General features: G+C 39.2%; 1 protein-coding gene across 3 annotated transcripts in view; it reads right to left on the bottom strand.

The window, feature by feature from the left end:
- thoc1 (THO complex 1) overlaps positions 1-24,819 on the bottom strand; it is a 67,457-nt gene that overhangs the window by 34,544 nt on the left and 8,094 nt on the right. Inside the window, exons 2-8 of one of the 3 annotated variants that reach the window (XM_080194289.1) lie at positions 21,828-21,999; positions 16,845-16,918; positions 11,732-11,792; positions 9,209-9,275; positions 7,906-8,024; positions 4,925-4,973; positions 2,487-2,582 (exon numbers count right to left, since the gene is read on the bottom strand). In XM_080194289.1, the coding sequence (XP_080050415.1) occupies positions 2,487-2,582; positions 4,925-4,973; positions 7,906-8,024; positions 9,209-9,275; positions 11,732-11,792; positions 16,845-16,918; positions 21,828-21,875 (514 nt within the window). In that variant the 5' untranslated portion in view covers positions 21,876-21,999. Of the gene's footprint in view, positions 1-2,486; positions 2,583-4,924; positions 4,974-7,905; positions 8,025-9,208; positions 9,276-11,731; positions 11,793-16,844; positions 16,919-21,827; positions 23,469-24,819 lie in introns of those variants that run through there. The other 2 variants (XM_080194290.1, XM_080194291.1) reach the window with 2 other exon arrangements.

Here is a 24,819-nt window from a genome sequence, read left to right as displayed (position 1 = left end):
AAAAAGGAAGAGGCTGGCTAGGGTGAACGTTGGTCCTTTAGAGGATGAGAAAGGGGAGCTAGTGGTAGGGGATGGGGATATGGCTAAGGTCTTGAATAACTTTTTTGTTTCTGTCTTCACGGAGGAGGACGTGAATAATTTGCCGGGTGTTAGAGATGGAAAGGTGGTAGGAATGGAGGGTCTTAATGACATTACTGTTACTAGAGAGGTGGTGCTCGACAGACTGGAGGGGCTGATTGTGGACAAGTCCCCAGGACCGGATGGAATGCATCCGAGGGTTCTGAAAGAAATGGCGGAGGTTATAGTGGATGCCTTGGTGGTTATTTTCCAGACGTCGCTGGATTCCGGGGAAGTGCCGGAAGATTGGAAAACGGCTAATGTTACGCCGTTGTTTAAGAAGGGTGCCAGGCAAAAGGCGGGGAATTATAGGCCGGTTAGTTTAACGTCTGTGGTAGGTAAAATGTTAGAATCCGTCATTAAGGAGGAAATTGCGAGGCATCTTGAAGGGAATTGCTTGATAGGGCGGACGCAACACGGTTTCATTAAAGGGAAGTCGTGTCTGACAAATTTACTGGAGTTCTATGAGGATGTGTCTAGGGCAGTGGATAGAGGAGAGCCGGTGGATGTGGTCTTTCTGGATTTTCAGAAGGCGTTTGACAAGGTACCTCACAAGAGGTTATTGCAGAAGGTCAGGGGACATGGAGTTGGGGGTAGGGTGTTAGCGTGGATAGAGGATTGGTTGTCAAATAGGAGGCAGAGAGTGGGGGTCAATGGGTGCTATTCGGATTGGCGGTTGGTGACTAGTGGGGTGCCCCAGGGGTCGGTGCTGGGGCCTCAGCTATTTACCATTTATATAGATGATCTGGAGGAGGGAACCGAGTGCAGGGTGTCGAAATTTGCTGATGACACCAAGATTGGGGGAAAGGCAAATTGTGCGGAGGGTGTGGAGAGTCTGCAGAAGGATCTAGATAGGCTGGGCGAATGGGCCAGGAAATGGCAAATGGAATTTAATGTTGGCAAGTGTGAGGTGGTCCACTTTGGTAGGAAGAATGGTAGGAAGGACTATTACTTACGTGGCGAAAAACTGCAGCAGGCGACGGTGCAGAGGGACCTCGGGGTCCTTGTGCATGAGTCGCAAAAACCCAGCTTGCAGGTGCAGCAGGTGGTCAGGAAGGCGAATGGGATGCTGGCCTTCATAGCGAGGGGGATTGAATATAAAAGTAGGGAGGTCTTGCTGCAGCTGTATAGGGCATTGGTGAGGCCGCAGCTGGAGTACTGTGTGCAGTTTTGGGCGCCGCACCTGCGCAAGGATATTTTGGCCCTGGAGGGAGGGCAGAGGAGGTTTACTAGGCTGATACCGGAGTTGAGGGGATTGAGCTATGAGGAGAGGCTGAATAAACTAGGCTTGTACTCGTTAGAGTTTAGAAGAATGAGGGGAGATCTCATTGAGACGTATAAGATGATGAATGGGATGGATAGGATAGAGGTGGAGAGACTCTTCCCGCTCAAAAAAGACAGTAGGACTAGGGGGCACAGCCTCAAGATAAAGGGGAGGCGGTTTAGAACGGAGTTGAGGAGGAACTTCTTCACTCAAAGGGTGGTGAATCTCTGGAATTCTCTGCCCGTTGAAGTGGTGGAGGCTGCCTTGCTAAATATTTTTAAGAAGCGGGTTGATGGGTTCTTGATAAGAGAGGGGATTAAGGGTTATGGGGAGAGGGCAGGAAAGTGGAACTGAGCCACAACAGATCAGCCATGATCTTATTGAATGGCGGGGCAGGCTCGAAGGGCTAGATGGCCTACTCCTGCTCCTATTTCTTATGTTCTTAAAAATGGAGACAAGGGTAATATGCTGAGTCAGGAAGAGAGATTAACTAAAATGATGAGTTTGAAAAACATAGAGAGAGAAGAGAGGGGCAGTTTGTTTGTAAACAAAGTTCCAAACAAAAACTCAGCCATAAACTATCACAAAGATAGAGCAAGTGGGGACAGAAACAGACATGGAACCAGATTTTGTGGTTGCAATGATGGTAAGAAAGTCAGCGTTCGTGTTCATTATTCTTATGAAATTGACAGTAATTTCTGGTGCCTGTACATATGTAGTTACACACAAAAATTCAGAAGTTGCTGTCAGTGGCTCCCATTCTACAATGCTCTGCTGAAATCCTTACAGATCAAAATCAATCAGACATTGCTGATTTGACTTAAGGTTCCACTTTTTACATTATTAATCTTGCTGTAAGAACTCTGGAAAAGGTTACACCTTACTGAAGATGTAACAGAGTGCTGAATATTGGATCAGGTAGAACAACCCAAAATATTGTTGGGAAACAAGTAATGAATGTCCTTCAATTCTAACACTTCTCATATGGAGCTCTCTGAGAAATATAGCCAAGATCAATATACAAAATCTATTCTATTTAACAGTCACTACAGCAAAGGTTCACGAATGGAAATGGAAATTCCTTACCATGATTCTAATTCCTTACCCGATTTCTCCGATAAAGGAAACAATCTAGCCAAGAATAACTGTATTCTTCCACAGAAAACAGTATTTTGTGACTTGGAAAGTCTTCGTAGGAGATCTGCAAAATGATTTGCATTTAGTGAAAAACATGCAGACAGAACTTTATAACAGGAAAACAAGTTGCAAGTCTATCACACAACATTAAAGAGTAGTGTGGTGAAGCCATGTAATCAACTCCATATTCTGGAGATGTTCAACACTGTGTTACCAGGAAGTATCAAGTGAAAGAAGAGCAGGTTCAAAGGTGGCCTTCCATATCCTGCATACAGTATTTTAGAAACAGATTGCTCTTCCATCAATTCAAAAACAATTAGTTGAATCCCTGAAAAATGTGAGGTCGTGGGAAAGGGAGATGTGTGAAGGAAAGGAAAACTCTTTGACAAAGTTGATGTACATTATCTCAAGACAAAATTAATTTAAATCCCAGAAAAAGCCTCAGTTGTCAAGGACATGTAATAAAAAAGGTTTAAAATACCATAATTTCACCTCTAGTATCAGAATTTGTATTTTGCCTGAATAAATGAGGTGTACATCTCAGAAGTGAAACAAAATTGAACAAGCTTACTTCAATTCTTCATGTGCCCAAATCAATATCACAAAATTTTCTATAATTATTCAATTAACGGCAAGTTCAGAGAGTTCCTCAATTATGCCACATACCAAAAACTGGAAGTGCCATATTGGACTAGAAGGGGACAAGGGACGTAATTCAGGCAGAAAGGTAGCTGCAATATTCATCTAACCTATGTTCCCGGAGTATTTGACGTAGGCACTGGTACGTAAGAGATAATAGGGGAGTGTGGGGTGGGATTTGTTTCAGTAGTGGACCAGTGGATCAGTTTAATTATACCCGTGCCACAATAGGATGTGCCAGTATATAGTTGCAGGGGGTATAATTGTGTGTTTTGTTTAATTGTTTTATAGACCTTTTTTCTGCATTGGTTACTTCAGACTAGAATTACATTTGAAATAGGCCAGATTAAAAACACCTAACATAAATACACTGGGCCCAACAGCCCTGACTCAAAACTATACTTAGAGTAACATGCTGTGGAGAGGTACAAAGGACCCATTAGGAGTACATTGTGATTACATTTTGCTGAGGCCAAATCTCAACTGAAGGAGGCCATATAGATTGTAAGAGGCCCATAGGAGAAAATAATGAAGTAAGTAAGGTAATGAGAGAAGTAAACAGAAACCTCCTGACTTTAAATATCCTTAACCAAATCACATTTATTCCAATAACTACTAAATTTGGAAGCGCAGCATTAAGTTCTTAAGCCAAGTTCTTGCCAATTATGCAAAACATAGAGGCACTGGAGAGAAAAATTACAGGGATGAAACCAGAAATGCACAGGTATACGTACCAGGAATGGACTGACAGGCTTCATCTCTTTTGTCTGAGAAATGGCTGCGGTGTCATGGTATTTAAAATTATGAAAGATTTTGATAGAGTGGGTACAAAAATAGTGTTTCCTCTTGTGAAAACAGCATAACCAGAGGACATGAATATAACAGTTAGAAAATGCTGGATAAACTCAGCAAGGCTGGCAGCATCTGCAAGAGCAAGGAACAGAGTTAGCATGGAGTCCAAATGACTTCTCTAGAACAGTTCTGTAGAAGAATCTGTTCCTCTCTCTAAAGATGCTGTCAGACCTGTTCTGTTTATCCAGCATTTTCTGTTTTTATTTCAGATTTCTAGCATCTGCAGTATTCTGCTTTCATCTGAGCATAAATGTAAGTAAGTCAGCAAAAAATGTAACAGCAATTCAGGAGAATGAGGAATCTGCTACCAGGTTGAATCAAATAGTACAAATGCATTTAAGGGGAAATCAGACAAGTATATGATTGGTTGGACTTGGCTGGCATGGACTGGTTGGGTCGAATAGCCTGCTCCTGTGCCATACAGCCTATGGAAATTCTAATTACGTAGTTAATGGATGGTGACTCTCCATAGTTCAAGAAATTTGAAATTGCTGACAAGTATGCTTATATCCTGTGGCAAAATTTCACTCTGTTAATACTGTTCTGTGTTCTATATGCTCTCGGGTTCCAGGGGAAATGAATGAATGCTGAAATGAACCCAGTGAATGGTTAGGACGGCCTGGTTTATAAAAAGCCTAAATGATCTTCAAAACAAATCTGGTGCTCCCTTGAGACTGCATTGCCAAAATGTAATGCATCAAATTAAAATTACCTGAAGTTTTAAGCAGCTTAGTTTATCGTGGGTTTGCTTTATTGATCTATTTATGACGACTGCCTCACTGCACAAGAACAAAGTACTTTAAGAAAAGGTTTTTAAAGAAAGTCTGAAGAGCAATGCTGAATTGATAGCATTTATACATAAATTTGACTGTAGTAACTTACAAAGCTTTGGCTGAATGTTTTATACCCACTTACCATTGCACATTCTTAATAAGTAGTTTTTTCCAGCAGAGTAAAACGTTACCTAAAAGCAAAACACAATCATTACCGTGACAATTTTACATAGGTTTATCTTAGTCCATTAAAAGTGTGCTACTCTTTGACTCTTATCCCCTGCCTTCCAACATAAATTCAGTCTTCTAAAGATACAAACATGCAGATATGTAATATTTTCCAAAGTCTCTGCTTTTGCTATTCTCCAACCAGTTGTATGAAGATAGCTAAAGTAGTCTTGAGACAATGCCTTTTTATTTATCGTCTGTGGGAAAACACATAGCATCCATTTGGTGCCGATATCGCAAAAGCAATTAATTGGTTTTAAAATGTTGTAGGACATCCTGAGGATGCGAAAGGCACATACTTCAACAAAGACCTTCCCTCCACTATCAAATCAGAAATGGAGACGGGTACTGATGATTGCATTTCATTCAGTTCCATTTGCAACTCCTCGGATAGGAAGACATGGACAATATTCAAGTTTGGGCTGCTAAGTGGTAAATTACTTTTGCGCCAAACAAGTGCCAACAATAATCATCTCCTACGAAAGAAATTCTCAGCAGTTCCCCATGACATTCAACAGCACTGTTATTGCTGAATCTCGCATCATCACAATTCACCAGAAACTTACTTAGGCCAATCACATAAATATTGTTACTACAAAAGCAGGTCAGAGGCTGGGAATACTGCAATGAATAAATCAAACCCAGATTCCCGAAAGCACCCCCCCCCCACAATCGACAAGGCACAAATCAGGAGTGTGATGGAAAACTCCCCACGTCTGCACAAGTACAGCTTCAGCAACATTCAATAAACTTGACATTGCTCAGAATAAAGCAACCCACTTGATTGCTCCTGCATCCATCACCTTAAACATGTGCTCCATCCACCATTGGTGGATGGGTGATCATACCATTGCTTTTCTTGATATATATTAATGATTTAAACTTGGATGTGCAGGCTACAATTCCAAAATTTATAGATAACACGAGCCTTGGAAGTACTGTCAGCTCTGATGAAAATAGTAACAGACTTCAAGAGGACACAGATAGGCTGATGGAGCAGACAAACATATGGTGGATTAAATTTAATGCAGAGAAGTGCAAAGTGGTAAATTTTTGGAGGAAGAAAGAGGAGAAACAACATAAATCGAAAAGGACACAATTCTGTAGCAGGTGCAGGAACAGAGACTTAGGGGCATATGTGCACAAACCACTGAAGGTGGCAGGCAGCCTGAGAAAGTAGTTTAAAAAGCATGGAAGTTGTTATTTCCAATCGTGGGCATCACACTTGAGAAAGGATGTGCAGGCTTTAGAGAAGGCACAAAAAATATTCACAAAAATGGGTTCAGTTATATGAGTAGATTGGAGAATTGGGGCTGTTGTCCTTAAAAAGATTGAGAGATTTGAAAGAAGAGTGTAAAATCAAGAAGGGTTTAAATGGAGCAGATAGAAGCTTTCTGTTGGCGGAAGGGTTGAGAAACAGTGGACACTGGTTTGAGGTGAATGGCAAAAGAACCAGTTGCAATACGTGGGGAAAACCTTTTTAAATTTAGCAAGTGGTTAGGGTCTGGAATGCACAACCTGAGATTGTGGTGGAAGCAGTTGGGGCTTTCATCAGCAAATTGAATAAGCGCCTGAAGAGAAAAAACATTACAGCAGCACATGGTCCTGCAACTAAATACTTGGCAAAGTGAACAAGAATCAGCACATGAGCATTTTAATCCTATTCTGCTATGATTCCAATTTAAATTTAGACATGCAGTTGCTTCCATGAAGCTGGTTCTTGTCCAATTTTATAACTATTCTGGTTCAACAAGTGATGTTCATCTGGATTGAGAGAGTATTGAGCATACTTGCAATTATTTAACATCTATTTATTGGCATGATTTTTAAAATTTTGACTGTCTATTAAAAATGCTTAATCACTGAAGGCGCAACCAATAATGAAATTCTCTCAGGTAAAGTCTCTATAGCTTCAAAGGACTGCTTGCCCCCTTTTGAGAGAGAGGACTGACTGGTGAAGAAGAAACCTGATGATGACCAGATCTCAGACGACAGGCAGGGTCAAGAAGGTGAGGCCTTCATGAATATCCTCAGCTGGTAGAGAAGTGAACCCAAGCTACTGGCATCACTCAGCATCACAAACCAGCCATCCAGCCAACTGAGCTAAACCAAATCCCCTGTAACTCTCACTCTTCTAAAAGTCTCTCAATATTATGATGCAAATCATATAAATAGGGTTAAAATTGCCTCAATGGCACAGTGGGCAAATATATATTCTAGAATGCCTCTAAGCCATACATGAATTAGCAAATTCCAGCAGGGACATCAGGGCAACTACAATTTTTTGTAATACAAACATCAGCAAATCCATTGTTCCATATTGTAAAGTGTCCATGAGGGTAGCTGAGAATTAATCTCAGCTGCGGTGTTTCTGGAAGCCAAAACCATGCAACACATCAGCTGGACTTGCATGTCATCTTGTTAAGATACCAGATGACTGTTAATGCCTATGGAGATGTCCCCAAAAAAAATTTAGGACAATGCTACGAAAGAAATTAGGGGTAGTGGGATGTCTTTCGTATGCTCTTTTACTGCTAATGGCAGACTATTTTCATTTACATTTAGAGAGGTTTCAGTAGGCTATTGGTGCACTTCGATTTTCAAAATAATTCCTCCATCTTCTTGGATTTTATTTCTATCATTAACCAGGACATGAATGTAAGTCTCTACTGTTCTGAAAATGAAATAATTAGAGGTGTCTCTCAATGCTGTTACATGACTAAGATTCCCGAGATACTTTTTTTCAGTTTTATTTTCACTCATTAAAAAGAATCACCAATTAATTAGCTTGTAGAAACTAAACTGCAGTGTATGTACTTCAGGAAACAAGTGATCAAAATTAAATTGTCTATTATTTCATCTGAACTGTTTTCATTGAATCATTACTTTACTTACAGATTTCCAAGTTGCAACATTTTTTTCAACAAAAGTGAATATTTTGTCACACTGGTCAAGAGGAAGGCAATCAAGAACATCACCAAGCAATAGAAACGGTGTTGTTGCAGAGCAAATACCTATACAGGCACAGAATGAGCACTAAAGTTATCAAGTTATCACAGCATAACATATTTGCTAAGTTAGAATAAACATGCTATTAAGCAGTAGTGCTATTCTGCCCCTAGTGAAAACTAAATGTTCTTCCACTAATAAATTAAAATGTTTACTTTACACTTTCAGCACTCTAATTATTCGCTGGATTGAAGAGGGCAACAAGATTTCAAAATTATAAATGGTGGCAGATACTAAAGTCTATAATACAAAGCATTCATGATGAGGAATCAAAACTAGCAATATTTCATCATAGGTAACATATTGATGATTTAAATAGGGGTCTTAAAAGAGAAATGAGATCTCGCTTCTCTGCCAGGTAGGATGAGAAGATTAGGCATTTAAATATTGTGAATAAAGCCATCAATATTTTTAAGAGAAAGGGATCGTCAACTTTCATTTTTGTAAAGGATTAGAAGTTCATTGATATTCAAAACTGAAATTAGTATTAATTAACTTTCCACCCTTATTAGTTAAGCCTTGTTATCCTCACTTCATGTTATCACCCTTGCTGACAGCATGTGCAAGTAACCATTTCCCCAACCTCCAGCAGATTGAACTGTAAGTGTTAGGAAGTAAACAAGAATAGGCCAGGCAATTCTGTTGGTTTTCATGCTTTAATGCATTGAAACATAAAATTCTTAAGAGTCTTGACAGGACAAATGTTGGGAGGATGTTTCCCCTGGCTGGATGGAGAGTCTACGGTTCACAGTCCCATAACAGGGAGTAATTTCAGAGTGAGGTGAACAGAAATTTCTTACTTGCGATAGTTTGAATTTTCTGCTCCAAAGAACTGCAGATACCTAATTGGTGAGTATATTCAAGACACAGATCAATAGACTTTTGGATACAAAGGTAATCAGAAGACATGGTGATAATGCAAGTTCAAAAGGGCCAAATGGTTATTCCTGCTCCTATGTCACATTCTTAGATTGCACATAATAATTTGACAATGGTACATTAGCTACCTAAAATAAAGCTAAGTTTATTTATTAGTCACAAGTAGGCTTACATTCACTCTGCAACGAAGTTACTGTGAAAATCCCCTATCTAAATATCCTTGATTATGTTCAAACATTTTAACACTGTACAGTGGTTCAATATTGAATAATGGTACTAATTTTGAATAAACATTTGAATATACAATTACCTTCTGTGACTCCATTAATACTAAGAGAGATAATGGACAAGAAATCTTCACATTCCCCTTGGTCTAACTGAAAAAAGGGAAAAAAAAGGCACCAAGAACAAAATTACTAAAGCCCGCACGTTCAACAATATTAAAAGTTTGTTTCAGGTCATAACATTTCTAATCCAATTAGACTATGCGCCATTAAATATAAGGCATGTAAAACAGATCAGAATAACCTGAACAACAAAAGTTAAAATTGTCCTAGTTATCAGACCTGGAATTAAACAATATTTAGTTTGATTCAAAATGAAATGATCAGTCACTCTTTTCTGGAAGACTGTCAAGAATTCAATGCCAAAAAAACATGTTATTAAGTGACAAAAAGTGGGCAACTACGTAATCAATTGGTTATCTAGCAATACCTTCATTGTTGTTGGATCAAAATCTTAGAATTCCTTGCCTAATATAATGGGAGCAACTTTACCAATCCAACTTCTCAAGGACAACTGGGGATGGACAACAAATGCTGTCCTTCCAAGTGACACCCATGTCCGCAGAATGAAAAGAAAATAAATCCTTGTCCAATAAAAATTCAATAAGCTTGAAAGCAAATACATTTCATTTTTAGAAATGTTTCTTTTCAACTTAATTTATCTATTTCAGTTTGCTTGCTATCTTACAATCAGATAGAGATTATACAGATACTTGATTCCAGTTTTGGAGGATTCAGAAATCATAACCTATAGGGAAGCATAAAGTCACTAAGTGCAACTTCTAAAGATTGCACATATGCAGCAAAACATGGGAGTCCAGAGGTGCTGTTAAATAATGTGTATTTCACTATATGGTGTGTGAGTGAATTACTCCTAGACTAGAATCAAATAGAATTCATGAGATGAAACTGGATTTTTAATGATACACTAAGCTCATAATTACTGTGGACCAGCCTTACTGGCCCTGAAAAACTATGCTTATATTTGTGAAATATCCAATATCTCTGCCAAGATAAAAAGATAAAAATAGTTTATTTAAGAAAGGTTTGTTATGATATTTCATTTTCTACCTAAATCTATGCATATGTCCCAATTTTTTATTTTGCTGTCAGCAAAACTTTAATTAAAAATGAAGAATTCAGTGCATTTTACTTCCCAGTCTTACGTCTGAGAATATTTCAATGCCACTGGCTGTACACCCTGTTTATTGTATCACTGTTCGGGTGGCATGGTAGCACAGTGGTTAGCACTGCTGCTTCACAGCTCTAGGGTCCTGGGTTCGATTCCCAGCTCAGGTAACTGTTTGTGTGGAGTTTGCACGTTCTCCTCGTGTCTGCGTGGGTTTCCTCCAGGTACTCCGGTTTCCTCCCACAGTCCAAAGATGTGGGGGTTAGGTTGATTGGCCGTGCTAAGAAATTGCCCCTTAGTGTCCGGGGATGCGTAGGTTAGAGGGATTAGTGGGTATGATATGGGGATAGGGCCTGCGTGGGATTGTGTTAGGTGCAGACTCAATGGGCCGAAGGGCCTCCTTCTGCACTGTAGGGTTTTATGATTCTATCTACGATTCAGTTAATGGATAACTTGAGAATGCCTTCACTTGGACACCAGATCAAACTAATGTCAGGAAAGGGGAAATCCATAATTTGCTGCCAACTGCAAAATTGAGGCCAATAAAAATAAACTGAGATATATCAATAAACAACATAGGGTACTACCGTTCACAATTCAGGAAATAGCATCATAGAATAGAACCCCTACAATGCAGAGAGGGGCCATTTGGCAATTGAGTCTGCACCAACAACAATCCCACCTCATAACCCCATATATTTATCCTGCTAATGCCCCCTACAGCAAGAGGCAACTGAGCTTGGCCAATCAACCTAACTTGCACATTTTTGGACAGTGGGAGGAAGCTGAGCACCCAGAGGAAACCTACACAAGGAGAATGTGCAAACTCCACACAGACAGTTAGCTGAAGCTGCAATTGAACGTGGGTCTCTGGTGCTGTGAGGCAACAGTGCTAATCACTGAGCCATCCTGATAAGGTGAAACCTGGAAGAACATTCATCTTCCCCATGATAGGAATGCTTCTATTTACCCTATCGCAAATCAAAATTTTCTGTGTTTGAATACAATATCAAACAATTTGCTAGATAATCTTGAAGAATAGTTCTGATGGTAAATTCCGCAAAATCAAATCTCTCCGGTTCTGGTATTTTGATCAAAAAAAGAGTAAGGCTACTTGCTTTTTTTTGTTTTACTTCCCAGCTTTAAATCTCATTGGATTATGGGAAAGGGCCTATCTGGCAGTATTGTGTCCAGTGCCACTGATACTTTATTCTTCTGTCACAAGTTCTTCCATGCAGGCTAAAACAACTGTGCCTCTAATTGATGAATATACTGCATGACACTTTAAAAGGAAGTTTTTTTCTGACTGCTCAGTTTGTTCTGAAGCCCATTAGCATTTCATAGTCATCATTATATGCAGTGCCTAAAATTGTAGGAGAAATATCTCTGCCACATATGACAGAATTCCATTGAAACTTACAATTTTTTCTTCAAGAACACCTCTGAATGCCTGATCCAAAGTTGTTTTCTTTTCTGTTTCACTGCATTGAAACAAAGAGAGCATACATTCTTAAAAACATTCCACCCTCTGAAAGTAACACAGGAGTATGCCATTCATCTCCTATAGCCTAATTGTCTATTCAATCAGATCATGGCTAATCTTCTACCTCAATGCCATTTTTCTGCATGATTTTCATCTTATAATCAAGAAATTTATCCATTTCTGTCTTGAAAATACTCAATGAAAAAGCCTCCATAGCCCTCTAGGTTAGAAATTTTAAAACATTCACCATCCTGAGTCAGGAAATACCTCCTCACCTCAGTTCTAAACAGCCTACCTTGTTTGAGACTACAAATCCTGGTTCTAAGGGCCTATTCCTGTGCTGTATTGTTCATTGTTCTTTGTCTTTTGTTCACCAGACAATCCAGCCTTCCCAGCAATCAGTCTGGTGAACTGTCACTGCCACTACATTCCCTTTAAGGCAAGTATATCCTTGCTTGGGTATAGAGATCAAAATACTCCAGATGTCACCTCAAGGCAGCTCTAAACAATTGCAGCAAAACTTATTTAATCCTTCACGCAAATCTTATTGCAATAATGGTCAATATATCATTTGCCTAATTTCTTGTTGCACCTGCACGTGGCTTTCAATGAATCATGAACAAGGACATCCAGGTCCCTTTGAACATCAGCATTTCTCAATCTCATTTAATAAATACTCTGCATTTTTGCTTTTCGTACCCAAGTGGATAACTTCACATTTTTCCATATCATATTCCATTGCCGTGTTCTTGCTTACTCACTTTGTCTATCTAAATCCCTGTGAAGCCTTTTTGTATTCTCTTCACAACTCAAATTCCCATCTAGTTTTATGTTAATACATTTTGTCACCAAATCCAAATCATAGATATAGATTGTGAATAGCTGGGGCTCAAGCCTCATAGTACCCCAGTAGCCACAGTCTGCCAACCTGATAATGACCTATTTCTACTTTGTTTTCTGACTATTAACCAATTCTCATTCCTCCTCTGGCTATCATCCTCAATTACATTTGCTATAATTTTGCTTAATAACCTGTGTGGGACCCTATCAGAAGCCTTCTGAAAATCCGAAATACCCTACATCCATTGGCTCCCCCCATGTATCTATTTTGTTACATCCACAAAAAACATGAACAGGTTTGTCAAACATTAACTCCTTTCACTAATCCATGACAGACTCTAGAATTTTCCATTCTACTGATATCAGGCTAATCAATCTATGGTTCCATGTTTCCTCTCTCCCTCCAATTTGGAGAAATGGTGGGATTGAAGGTGGATAAATTTTCAGGTCCTGATAATCTTCATCCCAGAGTACCTAAGGAAGTGGCTCTGGAAATAGTAGGTCCATTGGTGGTTATTTTCCAAAATTCTTTGGATTCTGGAATAGTTCCTACAGATTGGAGGGTAGCTAATGTAAGCCTGCTATTCAAAAAGGGAGGTAGAGAGAAAACAGGGAACTATAGACCAGTGAGTCTAACATCAGTACCGGGCAAGTTTCTGGAGTCTCTTATCAAGGATTTCATAACTTGGCGTTTGGAAGGCAGTGTATAATCAGACAAAGTCAGCAAAAGGGAAATCATGCTTGACGAATCTATTGGAATTTTTTGAAGATGTAACTAGTAGAGTTGACTGAGGAGAATCAGCGGATGTGGTTTAGCCTTTCAGGCAGTTTTCGACAAGGTCTGACCTAACAGACTACTATGTAAAGTTAAAGCACATGGGATTGCAGGTAGTGTCGAGAGGGATAGGAAGCTGGTTAACAGATAGGAATCAAAGAGTTGGCATAAATGAGCCTTTTTCTGATTGGCAGTCACAGACTAATAGTGTTCCACAGGAATCTGTGCCAGAACCCCAACTGTTCGCATTGTATATTAATGATTTGGAAGACAGAACTAAATGTATTATCTCCAAATTTGCAAATGATACAGAGTTGGTTAGGAGAGTGAGCTGTGAGGAAGATGCAGAGATGTTTCAGAGTGATTTGGACAGGCTGAGTATGTGCATGGCAGATGCAGTACAATGTGGATAAATGTGAGTCCATCATTGAAAGCAATAAAAGGAAGACAGATTATTACTTGAATGGGTATAAACTGAGAGGTGGATACTCAACTGGACCTTGGAGTACTCACACATCAGTCGCTCAAAGTAAGCATGTAAGTACAGCAGGCAGTAAAGAAGGCAAATGATATTGCTAGCTTTCATAGCGAGAGGATTTGCGTATAGGGGTAGGGATGTTTTGCTGCATTTGTAAAGGGCGTTGGTGAGGCCACACCTAGAGTAGCGTGTGCAGTTTTAGTCTCCTTATCTTGCTATAGAAGATTACAGCGAAGGTTTACCGGGCTGATTCCAGAGATGGCAGGTCTGTCATATGAAGAGAGACTAAGTCAATTAAACTTATATTCATTGGAGTTTAGAAGACCGAGAACGGATCACATAGAAACTTATAAAATTCTAACAGGGATTGACAGGGTAGATTCAGGAAGAATGTTCCCAAATGAGGGGGGCTCCAGAACGAGGGGATCATAGTTTGAAGATTAGGAGTAAACCTTTTAGAACTAAGGTGAGGAGAAATTTGTTCAGCCAGAGGGTGGTGAATGCGTGGAATTCACTACCACAGAATGTAATTGCGGCCAAAATGTTGTCTGATTTTAAGAAGAAATTAGATATCGCTCTTCGGGCTAAAGGGATATGGGAAAAGGAAGGGGAGGGGATCAGGATATCAAATTTGACGATCAGCCATGATCAAAATGCATGGCAGAGCAGGCTCAAAGGACCGAATGGCCTACTCCTGCTTCTACTTTCTATGTTTCTCCCTTCTTAAATAGTTGGCTGACATTTGCCACCTTCCAATCTACAGGAACTGTTCTGGGATCTATGGAATTTTGGAAGATGTCCACCAATACATCCACCATCTCCATAGCTACTTCTTTCAAAATTCTGAGATTGTCAAGGAATTTGTCAACTTTCAGTCCCATTAATATCCCTAGTACTTTTTTTTTTACTAATGCTAATTTCTTTCAGTCCCTCATTCCCACCAGTCCCTTGGTTTTCAAGTATTCCTGGGAGGATTTTTGTATTTTTCTCCATGGAGAAAGACACAGTATTTCTTTAGTTCGTCTCCTATTTCCTTATTGCTCATTACATATTCTCCTGTGCTGTCTCTGCATCAGGGGCCCACAGTTGTCTTTGCTAACCTATTCCTTTTACATACCCATAGAAGCTTTTACTCTGTTAATGTTTCCTGTTAGTTTATTTTCATTCTATTTTCTTTTTATCTGTTTCTTGGTCCTTCTTTGCAGGATTCTAAAATGCCCCAATCCTTAGGCTAAATACTTTTTCTAAAAACTTTACAAGTCTCTTCCTTTGACTTAATAAAATCTTTAACTTCTCATTGACTACATCTGGATCATCTTTCCAGTTGAGTATTGTGCCTCAAAGGAATGTAACTTTGTTGGAAGACGTGCTAGTTAGGTGCATTAACCCGAACAGGTGCCAGATTGTGATGACTAGGGGAATTTCACAGTAACTTCAGTGCTAATGTAAGACTTACTTGAGACTAATAAATAAACTTTATTTTACTTTGCTTTTTTACTTAAACCATGTATTAATTCTTTGAATACTAGCTTTTGCTTGCCTACTGCCACATCTTTTAATATAGTTTCTTCCATAGCCAATTGTCCATCATATCTTTGAAGCTTCCTTTGTTTAGATTAAAGAGTCCACTTTAATTTTATCATATTATGGTAACTATAGAAGCTCTTTTTACAACAAGGTTATTAATTAGCTCTTTCCCATCATGCAATATTACATCTAAAATAGCCTACTCCCTTGATGGTTCGTCAGCACACTGTTCTGGAAAACCATCTATGCATTCTAGAAAGTTGTCCTCCATAGCATTCAGGCTAATTAGATTCTCCAATCTATATGTGTATGGAACTCCTCATGCTTACTATATTATCATTGTTACATGCACTTCTAACTTCCCAATATATACAATGCCCTACATTACCACTACAATTTGGTGGTCTACAAGCAAATCTTACGAATATTTTGCTGCCCTGTACTGTTTCTTAGCGCCATGCAAACTGATTTTGCATCTCACTCTTCGATCAAAGTCCCTTTCTTAATGTACTGATCTCATGCTTTATTTACAGTGCTAGCCCACATCCTTTACCTTTTGCCTATCCTTCCAAAATGTTGAATACCCTTGAATGTTCAGGTCACCCAATAACATGTCTCTGAAATGGCAATTAGATCATAGCTGTTTTCCATTTGTGCCTGCAAATCATCTATCTTTTTGTGATTATTATGTACATTCAGATAAGACAGCCTCTAATTCTAGCTTATTATTTTTGCAACCACCAGCATTACTACTGCCACACTCTTCGATTTATATGCTCCGTCTCTCTCTGCCACGATGTGGAGATGCTGGTGTTGGACTGGGGTAAACACAGTAAGAAGTCTCACAACACCAGGTTAAAGTCCAACACGTTTATTTGATAGTAGACCCACAAGCTTTCAGGGTTTGCCCCTTCGTCAGGTGAGCGGATACCTGCCGCACTCCCTGCCACACTCAGATTATCAATTCCCTTTTTGCTACCCTGCTCTCTTGCCTTGTTTTCTCGCTTCAATTTATTTGCTTTATTCTTCGCTTTCACTATTTAAAGTCCTCTTTACCATCTTAGTTCTATGACTCATCAGAACACTAGTCCTAGCATGGTTTGGTGAAGACCATTCCAACAGTACAGTTTTCGCTTTCCCCAGTACTGGTACTGATGAATACCAGTGAATCAAATTCCACTTCTCTCATACCAATCTCTAAGTCATGCATTTACCCAATAAATTTATTTACCCAACTTCTATCTGATTCAGGTAATAATCCAGAGATTATTACTTTTCAGTTTCTCTTTTCAATTTAACTCCTAGCTGTTCATAATCTCTAACCAGAACCTCTTTTCAAGTTCTAGAATGATAATCATATAAATGCCAAATGTTACTCCATTCAAAGCACTAAGTTTTAAATGTCCAAGCTAAAATGTTAATTCACTTACCCACCACTCAACTGACTGAAGATAAGAATTAGTGGCTTGACAGTCTTGCTGTTCAGGGCTTCTTTTGTACAAATCTAGTAAAATGAAAGATAACTGTAATGAAGCTCATAAAGTCATTTCATGTATATAGTCAAAGTGTTGTCAAAGTTACCTAATTAAAAGTTAATTCAGTGACAGTGAATTAACAACCTTTTATAACTGTCAAAACAAATTTTGTAAGCCCAGTTTTCTACTACCCAGTTCCACCTATCTGAAGCTTGATCAACTTAGCATGCAGGGAATGGTACAATCACAAGGAAAGTAGGCTCAAAATTGAACTGCTGATGCCAATTGAAATGTAGTGAAGGAGATAAATTGTAAGATCATCTCAGATGGAATTAGTAGTTTCAACAAAATAAACAAAGCAGTGATTTCAGTTGGTAAATAACATTTTGTATAGTTTCAGTTAACTTGGATAATTTCTTCTGGCCTTTCCTTCAGATTATCTGCCACCAATCATGACTAATGACACAGGTGATCTGACAGCATATGAAAGTTTAATTTAAATGTTTTGTAAAGATCCACACGTTCACAACTTGCCAGATACAAAACTCTAGAGTGAAGAGAAAAGGAATAATTGTTCCAGTTGAAAGGCATGGACAATTACATCTACAGCTGGTCTCAGGTTATTTGGTCATGCATCTTATTGCTGTGTATGGGATTTTGCTGTATGCAGCTGGCTGCTGTGTTTAACTGCAAGGTCCCACACAAATGCCGACCAATTAATGGCAAAGCTTTGGACACCTACAGTAAGTTTTGGGAATCAATTGTAATTTCCTTGAAAGGTGCTCATTGGTGACAGACACACAGGGATGCTGCAGGGATTGTTGTTAGAACTATGGCTGTTTCCAAATTAAGTCAACAAATTAGATCTGTAACTTCATGCAAGTTTGCAGATGGCACCAAACTAGAAGTTCATTAACTACACAGCGAGCCAGACAAAACTTTAACTGGACAGAACAATAGAAAATTAAATTTAATGCAAGCGTGAGCTACTGCAAATAGGAAATAAATACAGGAACAAGTATTTCCTGAATAGAATTGGAATAGCTACAAATTGAATTTTGCCTGTACGGATCCTATGATTCTAACATGTCCAATGGCATATCAGCCAACGGAACTCATCAAAAGCTGAATGACATACTCAAAACAGTACAACACAACTCAGAGAAAGCCATGATCAAATGGTACAGTAGTTCAGAGAATAGGATCATAGAATCCCTACAGGAGGCGACCATTTGGTTCATTGAGTCTGCACTTACCACAATCCCATTCAGACCCTATTTGTGTAATCCCACATATTTACTCTGCTAATCCCCAACACTAAGGGTCAATTTAGCACGGCCAATCAATCTAACCCGCACATCATTGCACCGTGGGAAGAAACCAAAGCACCCGGACCAAAGCCCATGCAGACATGGGGAGAATGTGCAAAATCAACAATGAGGCTGGAATTGAACCCTGTGAGGCAGCAGTCCTAAACCACTGTGCTACCATGCCACTCCTAAAGTCAGTTCTGTTCAGTCATTGAATGACATGCCTATGCTCTGATCGAGACACAGAAAAAACATTCTAGTGAGTGTAGAAAAAAACCCACAAGGCTGATTCTGAGAGTCAAGGGTCGAAGTTACATTGAACTCCATAAATTAGACAACACAGAAACAGACCATTTTGATTAGTTCATTGATCCTGTGTACACTCCAAGCCATTGGGAGTCTCATCCCATTCCACCTACTTCACCTCAACCTTTCAGCATATCTTTCTATTCTCTTTTCTCTACTGTGCTCATCTCGTTTCCTTTTGAAATAGTTTGCCTCAATCACTTCCTGGGATAGCGAGTTCCACATTCTATTCACTCTCTAGTAAATCAACTCCTGCTTTTTTCACTATATTAGTAACTATCTTTATGGTTTTTAGTTTTGGATTCTCCCACAAGTGGAAATATTGGGTCCAATTTTAATTCTGTGCAAGTGGATGGGTTTTGTGCGAGTTAAGATCTCACCCATTCTCTTCATGTCAACGCTGACCAACTCACTCATAACTTAAAGAGCTCCTCCAAGTTTTACCTTTCTAAAGAAAAGGAAGTTTCAACCTTTCAATCTTTCCCAATAGTTGTAATGACTGAATTTTACTTTCATCATTGTAAATCATTTTTGCCCTTTCTCCAAAGCTTCTGTTAAGGTACAGTACTCTGAGGTGTAAGCGTTTGACACAAGTTTAGAACAGTTTTGCTACTTTTGAATTCTATGCTCTAGAAATATCCATACTTAATTAGCACTTCAATTACTGTGCAGCCTGCCAGATTTCTTTGTTCTTCTACTTCATTCAGTTTATTTTCTCAGATGTAAGTAATGTTGCTGTTTTTCCTAACATAATGCATCATGTCACATTCATTTATTAGCCACTTAATTGCCAAGCCAGCAAGTTTTCTAATGTCTTGTCGTCTTTTCCTTCTTGTACAAAAGAACTGAAGTAGTTATTCAAAACTTGCCATGTCTATCAATATGAGAGTTTATCTTGCTCATTCTTCGGTGACCCGATCCCTATTTTGATTCTTCTTTGAATTTGTGTCCATAGATAAAATTATTTCATTTCTATTCCTTAATAACTTTGTTTTGTAATTTCACTTTGCCTTTTTCTTTGTTCCCATTTGTCTCTCTCTCTCTTATACTAAACATTTCTTGTCTGTTTTGATTAAACAATTTTATCTTCAGTTCTTTGTTCATCCACAGTGCCCTTAGTGATTGTCTTGTTTTTGAATTGTAATGAAATGTATTTCTCAAAATTTACTGATTAGCCTAAAATCAACAACTACTGTATTTTGTCACTGCTTTAAGATTTTCTCCCAGATTAATTTCAATTCCATGATAATTTCCTCAATTTGCACTTTCCAATTTTTCCCTCAGTCTTTGTCATACTTATGAGACTCTTCATTCTAATGCTGTGATGAGCCTACCAAAGTTCTCTCCTACTCTCTGCTCTGGTTCATTACCTATTAAAAAGGTCCAGCAATGATTTTTTTGCTTGTTAGATTTCTTACACAATGAGGAAGAATTCCTGTCCACTAAAAAAAGTCAATCCCCCTTTCTCCTTCAGCCTACTAGTTTGCAAGGGGGTTAGTTAAAATCTTCTATGTTATTATTCTGTCTGCAACTCAATTATAGCTCAAATTACATAATTGTCAGCGCTGGGGACCCAGGTTCAATTCCAACCTTGGGTGACCAGTTTTATAGAATTTGCACATTCTTCTTGTGTTGGAGTCGGTTTCTTCCGGTGCTCCAATATCCCCCCACAATCCAAAGATGTTGACTGGCCGTGCTAAATTGCCTCTTAGTGTCTCAACAGGTGTGGGTTAGGGGGATTAATTATCAGGGTAAAAATGCAGGGTCATGGGGTAGGGCCTAGGAGGATGCTCTGTTGGAGAGTCAGTGCAGACTTGATAGGCCAAAAGGCTTCCTTCTGCACTATTGGGATTGTATGATTCTTCTGATATTTGGCACTGTATAGTTTACCCCAAGCAGGATAATGGGTCCCTTATCTTTGCACTCAATTCCTATGAATTCTGTACCTATCTTACAGATGGTGGAAAGTTTTTTTTCCTATCGTAATATGGGAAGACAGAAAAAGCTTTTCAGTCTTGAAAGGCATCACCTGAAATGTGATCCTACAACGATATACAAGATCGCCAATTATAGGGGTAGAGTAAGGGGAATACAGTTGTGAAGGTTTAAGACATTTGAAAAATTACCCATTTGACAGTGTCACAGATTACAACGCATAAGATAGAAGTGCTTTAAAAATTTGAAAGGATGAGACAGGATAGATCATTCCTGGAGGTTGAGTGTAGAACAGGAGTACAAGATTAAATGCAAGAAATTTAGAACAAGACAAACTTGAGTTGCAAGGATGTGGAGCTCACTTCCATGGTTAGAGAATTTGTTGATATTAAAAATTAGTTTGAAAAATTGAAAGAAGAATGAATTTAAATGTAGGATCACTGCAATTTGCTCATGTGGTTAACCTATTTCTAAGTACATTCCTGTCCGTATGTGCAACTCTGAGTAAACTAATCACGGCATATCAAAAAATCTGTCAGGATTTTTGTTGCGTTGCCAGTTTATTTCAAAATTATAAATAAATTGTTTAAGTTGATGCCTCAACTTAACCCATTAGTGGGTTGCATTTCTGTCTCATCTCTTCAAAAACAAGCTTGTACTGTCCCCATGGCACCACATATAACTCATACTGTTCCCAGAACTATATTTGCAGTTTCCGTCCCTACCTAGGGATCTTTTACTCAATGACCCCCAACCCCTGCAAATGCGACCACAGGAAATCCTCTTCTCAAAGTGGGTGTGTTATTCAAGTTACATTACCCAAATGCTTATGACTGACACTTCACTTTGATATTTTAGCCACGGCTCATTGGTAATTCTTTAAGGTTACAGTTTCAAACGTGCTCCAAGAGACTCGAGTATATCATTTAAACTGGCTTGAGGGAATGCAGCAGCAAGTCAGAGGAACCATCTTCAGCTGTGACTTTAAATAAAGACCATAACTATCCCGTCAGGTGCACATCGTACAATTTGAAGATCAAGAAAGTTTTCTCGGTGATCTGGCCAACCGTTAGTTTTCAACCTACTTCATTAAACAAAAACCTACCTCCCCTCTTAAAAATGATAAAGTGAAAATACAAGAAACACGGTAAACATGGATCGTAGTAGCTTTATACATTAAAAGTAGACTTTACTGTGCGCGAATAATAAATTATTGCCGCACCACATGACCCAGATCAGGGTGTTTGATCTCGATGGCAGCAGTCTTCTCCCTCCACAACAATCTCAATTAACCAAAATCAACCCCACTCCGTACAATACTCATCACCACGGGCCAACATTGAAGAACGGTCTGATTAATAACGAAAACAAAAAAAAAATTCCTTACACTGAATTTCTGTCGTGCCTCATTAAACTGAAACAATCCAGGCGACATCTTGACCGGAAGTCCAGAGCGCGATGCCAGATGGGAATTTGGGCGCACCAACGCCCCCTTAGGACGGGTTGTTCATTGAAACACAATCCAACACTTCAGTTTACAACATCATAGAGTCTGGAACCTTATACAAAGCCAACATTGGAGTCTGCAAAGTTATACTCTTTTTTTTGCAAAAATATACTTTATTCGTAAAATATTTTAAAGAACTTTACAAACATTTCAAAGTGCAATAATATTCAGGTTCTCTACACAGAGTTCATATTTAAAATTTTTAACACCCATCCTTAAAGTTACAAAGCCAATGCTCAGCATGGACCGGGCAATCCCAAACCTGTTCCTTGCTTGTTCCAAAAACCAAATTCCAATTGAAGCCAATTCATGCTCCTCACAAGGGAGACAAACAAGATTCAAGCTTACAGGAACAGAAAATGCTGGAAAATCTCAGCAGGTGTGACAGCATCTGTGGAGAAAGAGTAGAGCAATGGCCAGAATTTTACCGTCCTGTCCGTCATGGGAATCGGAGTGGGTGAGCAATGAACCATGTAAAAGTCCATTGACCTTGGGCAGGATTTTATGGTTTTGGGCGAGGCTGTAAAATCCCACCCAATGTTTCAAGTCTGGATGACACTTTGTCACAGTTCAAAGAAGAAATTGTTAAGTGAGAAACAAGATCAGCCAGATGGGAGAGAGTGGTGATGGAGATTGTTCAGGCCTCTGTTCCATTCTAAAAAGTGACCACTTCTCCCCAAATCTACAACATACAAATTTGGACAGCTATTACCACTAACAACACGTTAATACATCCCAAACTTTGGTACAGCACTAAGGCTTTGGGAAACTTGGGATCAAACTTAGGATGCGTAATTTAGCTTAGTTAGAAAATTTACAATGTAGGATATAGCTTCCCTAGTTAAGAACTGGATTTTAGTACATGAAGGAAATTAAATACTCTAAAACTGATGTCAGGCTAGAATCCCATTCTCTTCCAGGTTTCATCAGAGCAGGTTCCAAGGAGAGTGGGGAACCTCCTTGGATCTGTTAGGAAATCAATTAAGATACTTAAAAAGCCAATGAAGTCATTCATTAAAACTGCATTTTGAATTTCACTGCCAGTACACACAATCTTTTCGGTTTCCTCAAAAATCTTTTATTGATGTTTTATTTGCACTTCAGTTTCTGTGCTCCTGATCTATGGACGCAGGGTGTGGGGCGGGGCCAGGGAAGGAGGAGGAGGACATCCTCATGAACCTGCTCCTGGGCCTAAGCAAGGCATTCCATCAACAGGTGCAGACAGCGGACGATAGAGGGGGTCGTCCAACCTGACAGTCTATCTACCACGGCTATATTCATGGCCAGGTGTCCCTGGAAAGGGAGCATGCAGTGTCCGGGGCACAGTTGATGTCTTCTGTGCCTGCTGGGCACTGCAGGGATTGAGGTGTATTATTGACTCCTCTAATCACATTTTAATTTGCTGTTTTAAGTCTGCTTTGTTTTTTGTTTCAGGTGGTTCCCCCTCCTTTTAGGGAACTTTCTTTTTTGAGTTGTCCCTAACTTAATTTGATTAAAAGGGGTGCCAGTACACAGTCTTTGTTGATTGAAACCAAAAGAGAAAATGCTGGAAAATCTCAGCAGGTCTGGCAGCGTCTAGAAGGAGAGAAAAGAGCTGTCGTGTGTCCCTGGACTCGAAATGTCAACTCTTTTCTCTCCTTACAGATGCTGTCAGAACTGCTGAGATTTTCTAGCATTTTCTCCTTTGGTTTCAGATTTCAGCATCCACAGTAATTTGCTTTTATCCAATGTTAATTGAAACTGACCTATTAGCAAAATATAAAGGCTGAAATAAGCAAACTTTTGGTTAGCCACAGTGAAAGTTGAGCGCTGATAGTAGTTCTTTCAGCTTGAATTTACAATTTTCTTTGGGAATTACAATTTGGAGGAAAAAACTGAGAGAGATTTATAAGATGGAGGCAGAAACTGAGAGAGCTTTATAAGATGATGAGGGGGATAGATAGAGTGGATGTGCAGAGACTATTTCCTCGGGTGGATGTAGCTGTTACTACGGGGCATAACTATAAGGTTCATGGTGGGAGATGTAGGAGGGATGTCCAAGATAGGTACTTTACTCAGAGAGTGGTTGGGGTGTGGAATGCACTGCCTGCTGCGATAGTGGAGTTGGACATTTTAGGAACTTTCAAACGGTTATTGGATAGGCACGTGGAGCACACCAGGATGATAGGGAGTGGGATAGCTTGGATCTTGGGTTCAGACATAGCTTGGCACAACATCGAGGGCTGAAGGGCCTGCACAGTGCTGTACTGTTCAATGTTCTATAGGAACACAAAAACGTAAGAATGGGAGTAGAGTATTCAAACCCTTTAGTCTGTTCCAACATTCAATTAGAACTGTGACTAATCTGCACGTTAACTCCATTTACCTATATCTGTTCAATATCTCTTGATTCCCCATGCAACAAAAATCTATCTATCTTAATGCTTAAATTTTCATGTGATCCAAGTCTTATTATTGATTTCCACTGCCCTTCACATGGAAATGTTTCCTGTTATCACACCTAAATAGCTCATTCTAAAAAAAAATGCCCCTAATGTCCTGAGATGTGAAGGTTAGAGGATTAGTGAGTAAATATGTAGGGATTTGGGGTATGACCTAGGTGGGATTGTGGTCGGTGCAGACTCAATGGCCTCTTTCTGTACTTTAGGGTTTCTATGATTTCTATGATTCTTATTTTAAGTGTATGCCCTTTTCTTTTCTATTCCTTATAAATACCCTATTGAATCTGTTTTATAATTTAAATCTCTTGATTAGATTACCCCTCAACTTTCCAAATTTGAGGAAATACATGTCAAGTTTATGCAATCTATCCTGAATCTGCAATGTACCGGTTTCAAGGCTGATATCAGTTTTCATGTATAGAAGTGAGTGA

The sequence above is a fragment of the Carcharhinus amblyrhynchos genome, chromosome 8 (assembly GCF_965287045.1).
Source record: "Carcharhinus amblyrhynchos chromosome 8, sCarAmb.v2.hapA, whole genome shotgun sequence".
In the NCBI taxonomy this organism is placed as follows: domain Eukaryota; kingdom Metazoa; phylum Chordata; class Chondrichthyes; order Carcharhiniformes; family Carcharhinidae; genus Carcharhinus; species Carcharhinus amblyrhynchos.
The sequence above is the reverse complement of the archived record's forward strand: the minus strand, read 5'-3'. Positions and strand labels throughout refer to the sequence as shown.